Raw genomic sequence first — 9,760 nt, forward strand, 5'->3', positions numbered from 1 at the left:
AAATTTAACACAGAGAAAGGAATATATATTACAGCCTCTTTGCTGATTGTCCTTGGACAAGAGAATCTGAGGCAGTTAGCAGCAATTGCTTAAGTACCAAGACTCCAAACAAACCTCTGGGGATGCAGTCTTCCTTTCTAAAAGTTCATCACCTCCCAAGAAAAGTATCACCAAAATACAGTTTCAAATGCCAGAGTGGAGAACACCATTTCCATGCATCCAAGTATAGTAGATCATGCCTTTCCTCCTGTCACCACCTCTCACCCACAGGAAAGTAGCACATAAGAAACAAGACCCCCAGAGTGGGTCATCATCCCACGGAGCCCTTGAGGGACACAATACTTGTGCTCAGACACAGACCACTGTGGAGACCCCACAGCACAGGGGGAGCTACAGGCCTGGCAGACCAAAGTGATAGCAGACGACAAGCCCAGCTTCCTGAGTCCCAAGGCCTCTCTAAGGCCACAGTGAGGACGGCACCCCCGAAGCTGTGGCTATGGTCTGCAGGTCAAGGACTCTGCACTACATTTACTCACACCTATACGTAGGTACATAGAACTCAATAGCTTGAAGAAATTACCTGTGATTCTTTGACCTGCTTACCTGGATCTGACATCTTCTGTAATACTTTTAATCAATCCAGGTGGACCTTCCTTCAGGAATAATAAACCCCAATGGCTCAGTTACAGAGTGTTCAACATGTCCAAAGCATATCATGGAAATTATTCCACCGTGAAGACTAAAGAAACTTTCCCTGCCTTCATGGATTCAGCTTGCTGAGGAGAACACACATGAGGTGTAGTTCAGAGAGACAAAGACGTTCTCTGTTTTTGCAAATAAGTAGCCAAAAGGGCAGGGAAGAGAGGTAAAATACGTCAGAGCCAGGCCCGCAGAATCCCCTGGTCTTACCATTACTTGTGATGCTTTCAAATGGGTTATTAGTACCTTAATTTTGAGGAAAAAAGAGTGGAAGGAACCAGCCAGTGGTTTTGCATGCTTAGTTTCTGTCTATGACACCGAACTCAAGAGAACTGAGACCTGTGGAGAAACCAAAGATGGTTCAAATGACTCAGAATAAATTAACTCGGTGCTCCTTGCTGATAAGTTGAAGTGTCCTAACTGTAAAGCAGAACCAGCAGCCACCAACATAGAAGGCCTACCCCACAGATAGAAAAGAGATAAAGCACTGAAACTCAGCCCGAGGGAACCTCCCCAGCCCTGCCACGCAGGGTTGTGGGGTTCCTTCGGGACCAGCCAAATAAGATGGCATCACCAACCCAGCTGCTCGGGCACTCTCTTCCAGGCCTGGAGACCAGAGGAAAGGGGATGTGGGGAGAGGGCTGGTCCCCAAGGAAGGGGAGTCTTCCCCAAGGAAGGGAAGTTGTCTCAGGAGAAGCCACTTCCCTCCTAAAATGCATGGGATTTTTCCACTTCAGCAGGGGACGGTAACTCAGCACATAGCAAAACAACGAGGGTGCAGGACAGATGACCTCCCTGCACAGTTGTGGATCAGAATCCCAGCACAGCAGTCGTGCCCCTTCCTAACAGAGGGAGAGCTACACCCAACCCCAGCACACCTTTGCCCTCCAAAAAGCTGAGGCCAGACCAAGAAGTCTCTGGGAACTACAAAAGGACACCAGAGCTGAGGTTGTGAGGGCCAGGACTGAGACTGGGCCAGCCTGGGAACTGCCCAGAGCTTTGGTCTCCAGGCCTGGCTGCCCTCCAAGAGCAGCCAGCCCTTTCCAACTAGACATACCACATGTCCCTAATATTCTCTCTCCAAGTAATACAACCACTTTTCTCAAAGCAAAGACATTTCCCAGAGCCTTACAGGCCTGGCTGATATCTGCTGAGTAGGACTCAGTCCCGGAAGGAGCTGTTAAATAACCCACGGTTTCAGTTTATAGACTTCTTATGACTTAGTGACAAGTGAAACAACATTCTGACAGCAACTGCAAGTTCCCTAGCACCCGGTGACTTCTCTTTTTTCTTGGGATACTCCCTCCTGCTAAATCACAGAACCAACCCACCCCTACCCACCGGAATAAAGACAGAGGAGCGCAACCCCACATTTTAGCCTATGAGATGTGGACATCACCTCTTCTCCTGAGAGCTTAACACTGATTGGAAGTTACTTTTTCCCCTTCACCTCGAATGCGGTGATGGACTCTCTGAACTGGACTCCACAACATGTAGGAGGGCAGTCATGGGCAGTAATTGTAAGGGGCACAGACAGAACCAGCCAGCCCTAGATAAGGGTAGAGGAGGCAAAGCTACCCTGGTTTTCCTTCTTCCTCCCCAGATACTCCCATTCGTCAGACCTCTCTTGGTCTCAGCTGGTAGTCACTTCAATTACTGATGGTGCAATCCAGTAGTTCAGGTTATTAGTTAATCAAGCTGACAGCGAGGCCTCTCCTGGCCATTTGTACATATTAACATATGAGGGATGAGCTCAAGAGGAAAATCCACTGGGATCCAAAGGAAGGAAGCTATCATGGTGGAGCTACAGATGCTGCATTCATGCTTTGGAGCAAAGGAGAGCCCTTTTCTCCCATAAGCAAATGCCAGCCCAAGGCCAGGATATTACTAAAGACCCTAGATGCCAGCAATGTGCAAGGTGGTGGCAGTGTCCTCCAATCTCGCCACACACATGCATTCCTACCGTCACACTATTTGCCCTTGCCTGGTTGCCAGAGCACAAGATCTGTGATTAAGTCAGGCCCCCTCACACTCGAGGGCCACGTGCAAAATTTTTAATAATGATGATGACCATGGACAGGGAAGGCTGGGAGCTTCTGTCATAAAAACACTTAGCAGAAAGCCTTGAAAACAGTGTAGCAGCAAGACCCAAGTTGGGCTCATTATCTAAATTGAGAGACCAGGTTTGGGGGTCTTAATGGTCTTAAAAAAAAATAGAGAGAGAGAGAGGAAATCACTTCTTTTTTCTTCATCTTCCACTTAACTTTCAACAAAACATGGAGTCTCCTTTCTTCAGAGGAAAAATGACTGGGAGACCAGCTGACCACTGCCATGGTAGTCTGGCTCATTCATAAGCAAGACTCCACGTGGATGGCCTGACAGAGCTGAGCTGGAAGACTTTTCTCCAAGGCAGAGACCCCAAGCCTAGGAACGTTACAAAGAGCAAGTGCTAATTGCAGGATTACTATGCTCCAGGGATTTTTCACACTTCATCTCTCTCAGTCTTCACCACAGCAATGTGGGAAGAACTATTATTATCCCAGTTTTATAGATGAGCAACCAAGGGCACAGATCCTTGGGGTTTCTTAGCCAGGGTCAAACAGCAAGTGGCAGAGCCGGGCTTTAAACCCAAGCTGTGTGAACTCAAGAGTCCGTGCTCTGCCATGTGCCTACCCATAGGGATTCGCCTAGGTGGCATCTAGACAATGGGAAATTGCAGTGTGTATATCTTTGTGCACAAGTGTGTGTATGTCTACACTACACGATAATGTAAATACAGAGGTGAGTACCTAGGTAGCAAAGAAAACCTTACCCAGATTAGGGTACCAGAGGATTTAGCTGAAAACACCGTGCGTCAGGTGCTACCTCTGGGGAGAGAAGCTGGAAAGGAAGGAGACTTACTTTTCCCTGTATGCCCTGATGTTCTGTTCAAACATTTTATCAGGCACATGTACTTCCTATTTTAAAAACTTTTAATTGAAAAGAAAACTCTGTATGTTGTTGAGTCGCTAAGTCTTTGAAATTTACTGAGTCGTATTTTCTAAAAAATAGAAAAGTGAGAAGAAGCAGTCCCGCACTACAGAGGCCTAGCACACGCATCGCAGGGGAGCCGGAGAGGTGGCTTCGTTCAGTGCAGGAGGCTTGGCTGCGGGTGTCTGAGTTGCTCAAGACCAAAGAGCACTAAAAGCGAAACCATTCGGCCAACCTCTCCCATTTTCATTTTCAAACTCAAAACCCTGCTACCACCACCGCAGGACCTGCCTCTCTGTTTAGAAAGTCAGCGAAAGAATGAATGACCTCACTTTCCCCAACAGGCAGGTCCCAACATGTTGTGCGCAAAACAAAACTTGAGTAAATCGATTCATATTTTAAATACCCTGGCTGAGGTCCTTGTTTTAGCAATCCTGACAAGATCCTCTTTGCAAAGCAAAGAAGCTGATTGTGATGTTAACACTGTGTTATGTAAACAAAAAAAAAATTTTTTTTTTTTTTTTTTTGGTGCCATACAAGGGTCCTAGTCTCAGCCTGGAACCGATCTTCTGAGCTGTCTGGGTGTTCCGGAGACTGGTGGGGCACCCTGGTATAGACTCCATTTGCATGAAACCAAGGACCCTCTTGTAAGGACTGAGGAAGCCCGTTCAAGTTCAACCCAAATTGGAAGGCTGAGGCATTGGAGGGGAAGCCTGATTCCGAACCTAGAACACTGTTCTACAAGTAGATTCTTCTCAGCCGCTTCTGGATTCAAATCAAGTCATACAGCAGGGGGGTGCTATGAACACAAGATCCAGAAAATGCCACAAGGTCCTCCTTTGACATCCCATCAAAGAGGTGAGTAGTGTTCTCCCCACTTCTGCCCTGAACCCGGTGTGTGTGTCAGTAAATTGAGGACTCCAACAGACCGAGAACCCGCCCAGGGTCCTCGGGGCTCCCCATGGGAGCAGGGTCACCCTGTGGCCAGTGGAGCGACAAGACAACCCCCATGGCACAGAGATCAAAGTCTTCATGGGGAGGATCCCCAAAAGGCCACTGAGGAGTGAGCAGGGCTATCGCTGACCTGGCCAAAGTGAGCTGGAGCAGGTGAGGAGGAAGACGGCAGATGCCACGTGGTGGCGAAAACGAGTCATTTACATATGCACCCACACTGCACCTGGAGACTCCTAGCGACTAGTGCACGAGATTTGGGGGCAGTCAGGCGGTTCAGCCACAGCTGGTCACGGCGAGAGCCCAGGAAAAAAGTACTGCAGAGGGCTCGCAGTATCTTATTTGTAACCCCAGGCCGGTGGGCTGTGCGGTGGTCTGAGGAAACTCATCTCAGGTGTTTTACAAACACCAATAAACTGGAATACTAAATCCCAGCCAGTTAATCTGGTAATTAAAGTATTTTTTAACCATAGTCAGCCTTAGCTTCCACCCCCGCCCCACCCCCCTGCCACCCCGCGTAAAACTTCGTGCATGATTTCAGCTTTACTTTCCTTCTCAAGACATGCCGATGTGCTGAGTCACTAAAAAAAAAAAAAAAAAAAAACAGAAAGTAAAGGAAGAGTGATCCAGCTTCTGAGGACTAGCCTTGGTAATGACTTTTTTCCCCTGGTTGTGATTCCTGTGATGCTAAAGGACGTCACATTGCACAATCTTAATAAGGTTTCCAATCAGCCCCACCCGCTCTGGTCCCACCCCCATCCTCCAACAAAGATTTATCAAATGTGGGATTTTCCCATGAGTCTCAATATTAGAGTTTCAACCCCCAATAAATATGAGACCGGGGATGTCTGAGGTTCAGTCTGCCCTCGAGCCCACCAGGAACGAGAAAGAGAGCTTCATTTGCCCTCCAGGAACCCAGCTATGAACTCCCTCTCCACAGGTAAGTGAAGGAAATCCCTCGCCCTGGAACTGGCTGGCAGCCGTGCTGGGCCAGGGAGGCGGTGTGTATCCGCTGCCCCGAGGGCTGGCGGGCGGCCAGCAGCCAGAAGCACAGCTCCCCCAGCGGTGCGGTCTGCTCACTGGCTGCTCTCCCTTCCCTCCGGCACAGTCGCCTTCTCCCTGGGGCTGCTCCTGGTGACGGCTACTGCTTTCCCTACCCCGGGACCCCTGGGAGAAGATTTCAAAGATGATACCACTTCAGACAGACTACTCCTCACCTCTCCAGACAAAACTGAAGCTCTCATTAAGTACATCCTCGGCAAAATCTCCGCAATGAGAAAGGAGGTACGTAGGCTTGCCTGAGGGTGATGGAGGGCCTGTGTGGGCATCTACTTCCTTGCCCTTGGATGTGGACGGGGGCTCCTGCACTGGGAGGTCTTTGCTGGGTTTGGAGGCAATTTGGATTTGAAGCCAAAGGGGCAGACTGTGTCCTGTAATTTCTCCTCTGCTGCTGGTCCCAGGTAGTTCCTTTTTCTCTTGGAGAATCTACAGTGGGGCTGGGACCCATGCTCCCTGGCCCATTCTCAGCTCCACACTTGGTGTGAGCTGAAGGCTACACTGCCTCTCAGGACTTCCTTTTCCACAACCAAAAAATAAGGTCTGTCAATCTTTTTCGTGTTTCGGACTTTGGGAGGATTAAAAATCACCACCTGAAATGACTGTACAGCTTCTCAGGGCAGTCACAGTTCTTTTAGGTGACGCCAGCTCAGTGGTTAGGGATTCCCCAAAGTCATTCTGGCATATAAAATGCATACCTGATAGCCCACTGAAGTGGCAAAATCGTAGGTACGTTAAAGCAGCTCCCAAGCTGTAAATGTAAGGTAGTTTGGCTCTGCTTTGGTAGAAAGGAAAGAATACTGGAGAGGGGATTGGGAGCCCCAAATCTAGTTCTGGTTCTGCTGAACAAGCTTTGTGATCTTGGGCAAATTCTCTACCAACTCTGGGACCCATCTGTAAAATTATGGAATTGGACTAGATGATCTGAAAGGTCCTTCCAGCTGGGACATTCTATGGCTCAAATTATATTCACCCAATTATCATCAAAATTCCTGTTATTTATTAAGTACCTACTATGTGCCAGGCACTTTATATAGATATTGTGTCTTATCCTCACAGTAAACTTACAGGGGAGGTATTTCATTATCCCCAACTTGGAGAGATAGGGACACTGAGACTTGGAATAGGTCATAAACGTGAAGTCACAGGTGAGGCTCGAATTGAACCTAAGTGTGCTCATCTCCTGTAGACCCTGCTTGCCTGGAGGCTAATGGATTGTGACTTCACTTTTCTTAGAGAGCTTCCTGGCCATGAGGGCCAGAGGGCATCAGCCCTCTAGTGGTGTTTGCTTTAGGGGCACTTATACGATAACGGTTCTGATATTCTTTCCCAGATGTGTGAGAAGTATGACAAGTGTGAAAACAGCAAGGAGGCACTGGCAGAAAACAACCTGAACCTTCCAAAAATGGCAGAAAAAGACGGATGCTTCCAATCTGGGTTCAATCTGGTACGAATGCAATACGTTCACTTTTAGCTACTCCTTAGTAAAAAGTTCTCCCTCTTGCATGCAGTGTCTGTACACATATAGACCAGGCAGGTAATCAAGAAGGGGATAAACGTGAAGAGCATCATGTAAATTTCATGAGGAGGCCAACTTAAACGCTATTAAAGGCAACTTATTTTTGAACGACTTGGTCAGAGATAGCCCCTCTGTGCTGGAATTTTCACAACAGTCAAATGTTAGGAAACCCCACAGGTCTAGCTAGTTTATCCTGCGTAAGTTGGTCCAGGGACCTTTCTCCTCTTTGGCTGCCCTTGGCAGGATCCAGGCCTGCCCTCCCTGCTGAGGTCATTCTCTATACCCTTCTCCTGCCAGACAGTGGCATAACCTCCACTGACTTCTGATTATTTCATAAAAGGAGGTTTCAGCCCTTTTATTTCAAAAAAGGAGCTTTCCGCCCGACATTGACAAGGGCAGGAGTGCAGCCAGAGGGAAGAGCACTATGGACAGAATCAGAGGAAGGCCCCTTGCCACAATCTAGCATCTACTGGGCTTTGGGGAAAATGAAGCGGTGCCTCTCACTGTCCAGATATTTTAAATGGGGCAGCTGATGCTCTCCTTAAACAACAGATCTCAAAACATGAGACATGATGCTTTGAGCATCCAAGTGTGATCCTGGAGCACTGCAGCTTCAGCATCATGTCTCAAAACATGATGCTTAAGAAGTACTGGAAGTTCCCTGGAGGGGCAGACGGAGAAGTTATTGAATTAGAGCAATTTTAACTTTTAAAGTCGATTACGTCTTCCTAGCAATAACCAGTTTTCCCACCATCTTTCCTCTTAGGAGACTTGCTTGATGAGAATCACCACCGGCCTTCTGGAGTATCAGATCTACCTGGACTACCTCCAGAATGAGTATGAGGGTGATAAGGGAAGCATCGAGGCTGTGCAGATTAGCAGCAAAGCACTGGCCCAGATCCTGAGGCAAAAGGTGGGTGTCTTCTCATCCCTTCACTTGGCTCAAAGAAAGCAGCCTAGACAACTCGGCAGTGCAGCGCCAATTCAAAAGAGATGGCCATGTGTGACGGAAAGGATCTGAGAAATATTTCCTGATAGTTAAAACTTTTTCTTTTTGCTCTCTTCTGCAAAAGACATCAATAGCTGTATTTAAAACTCTGTTAAATGGGGAGGGTTTTAACATCAACTTCTAAGAGCTTAAGAAATAAGAAAAAAATACCTGTAGAGGCAGAAGGAAGCACATTCAACCTCACATAGTGATCCTCATAACAGAACAAAGAGCACAACAATTATTTTAATATTGCCAATTGACATTCGTGTTATTACGGTAGTTTCAACTCCTTTCCCTTACTCTTTTGCCAAAGAGTTAATGCAGAGAAATGGCTAAAGGCTGAAAGAGCAGGTACCAAGAGTTTTGGTCACTACCAGTGAGCCATTCAAATGCCACATGGTGGAGGCCTGATGGCACAATTTGTGGATGAGCCAAAGTGCAAAGAGAAGGGCCCTGGACTGAGAGGCAGGCACATGGGTGCTAATCCTGCCTCTGCCTTTTCTAAACCAGGGCTAAACCAGGTTGCCCTAAACCAGGGCTTCTCCCACTTTAAGGCGCACACGAGCTTCCTGGAGGATCTTGTTACAATGCAGAGTCTGATTCAGCAGGTCTGGGGTGAGACCTGAGACTCACATTTCTAACAAGGTTCTGGTGAGGCTGCAGTGCTCCAGGATCACACTTGGAGGTGCAAGGCCTTCCACAATTACTTAGCTCCATGTGAGTGGGTCCATTGAAAGGTGTTGCCCAGTCCTCTTCAAGCCCTCAGAGCAGTGGACTCTTAACAGATGCAGGATGAATGGGTGAGAGCAAAACCAGAGAAAAGTATTAGAGTTCCCCGAAGAACCTATTAAAATGCCTTTAACTCAAAGTTCTTCATTTATCTATTGAATTCCGACTACGCGCCAGGCATTGTTTAGGATAACAGAAGACACGTAAGATACTATGGCTACCCACGGAATGCTTAAGGTCTAACGGAGACAGAGCAGCAAAAAGATTAGAGCTCAGCTGCTGTGAGCGGGTCCTAAGCTCTGTGGGCTCAGAGGAGAGGCACCTCCCCCTATCTGGGCAAGCCAAGGCAGGTGGCCCCAATCCGCTCCTTCACCCCAATTTGAACATCTTCCCACAGGCCAGAGTATCTCTCCACTGCAAAAGATCTGTCCGGTATTTAAACAATTCCTTTTGTTTTCTGTTCCCTTCAGGTCAAGAATCCAGATGAAGTAACCACCCCTGACCCAACCACAAATGCCAGCCTGATGAATAATCTGCAGTCGCAGAACGATGACTGGATGAAGAACACAAAGATTATCCTCATCCTGCGAAGCCTTGAGAACTTCCTGCAGTTCAGCCTGAGGGCTATTCGGATCAAGTAGCTGGGCACCTAAGATTGCTGTAGTTCATGGGCATTCCCTCCTCTTGTCAGAAACCTGTCCACTGGGCACATAACTTATGTTGTTCTCTATGAAGAACTAAAAGTATGAGCGTTAGGACACTATTTTAATTATTTTTAATTTATTGATATTTAAATATGTGATATCAAGTTAATTTATGTAAGTGATATTTATATTTTTATGAAG

At 47.4% G+C, this 9,760-nt stretch overlaps 1 protein-coding gene across 1 annotated transcript; it reads left to right on the plus strand.

The window, feature by feature from the left end:
* Window positions 1-5,452: 5,452 nt before the first annotated feature.
* Window positions 5,453-9,556, plus strand: IL6 (interleukin 6; the record flags this gene model as incomplete). Its single annotated transcript, XM_082661876.1, is given in 6 exon segments — window positions 5,453-5,503; window positions 5,506-5,560; window positions 5,729-5,904; window positions 7,010-7,123; window positions 7,962-8,108; window positions 9,386-9,556. Coding segments are annotated over 6 exon segments (714 nt in total).
* Window positions 9,557-9,760: the final 204 nt, after the last annotated feature.

Source organism: Grampus griseus, assembly GCF_964374135.1.
Source record: "Grampus griseus genome assembly, chromosome: 9".
Taxonomy (NCBI): Eukaryota; Metazoa; Chordata; class Mammalia; order Artiodactyla; family Delphinidae; genus Grampus; species Grampus griseus.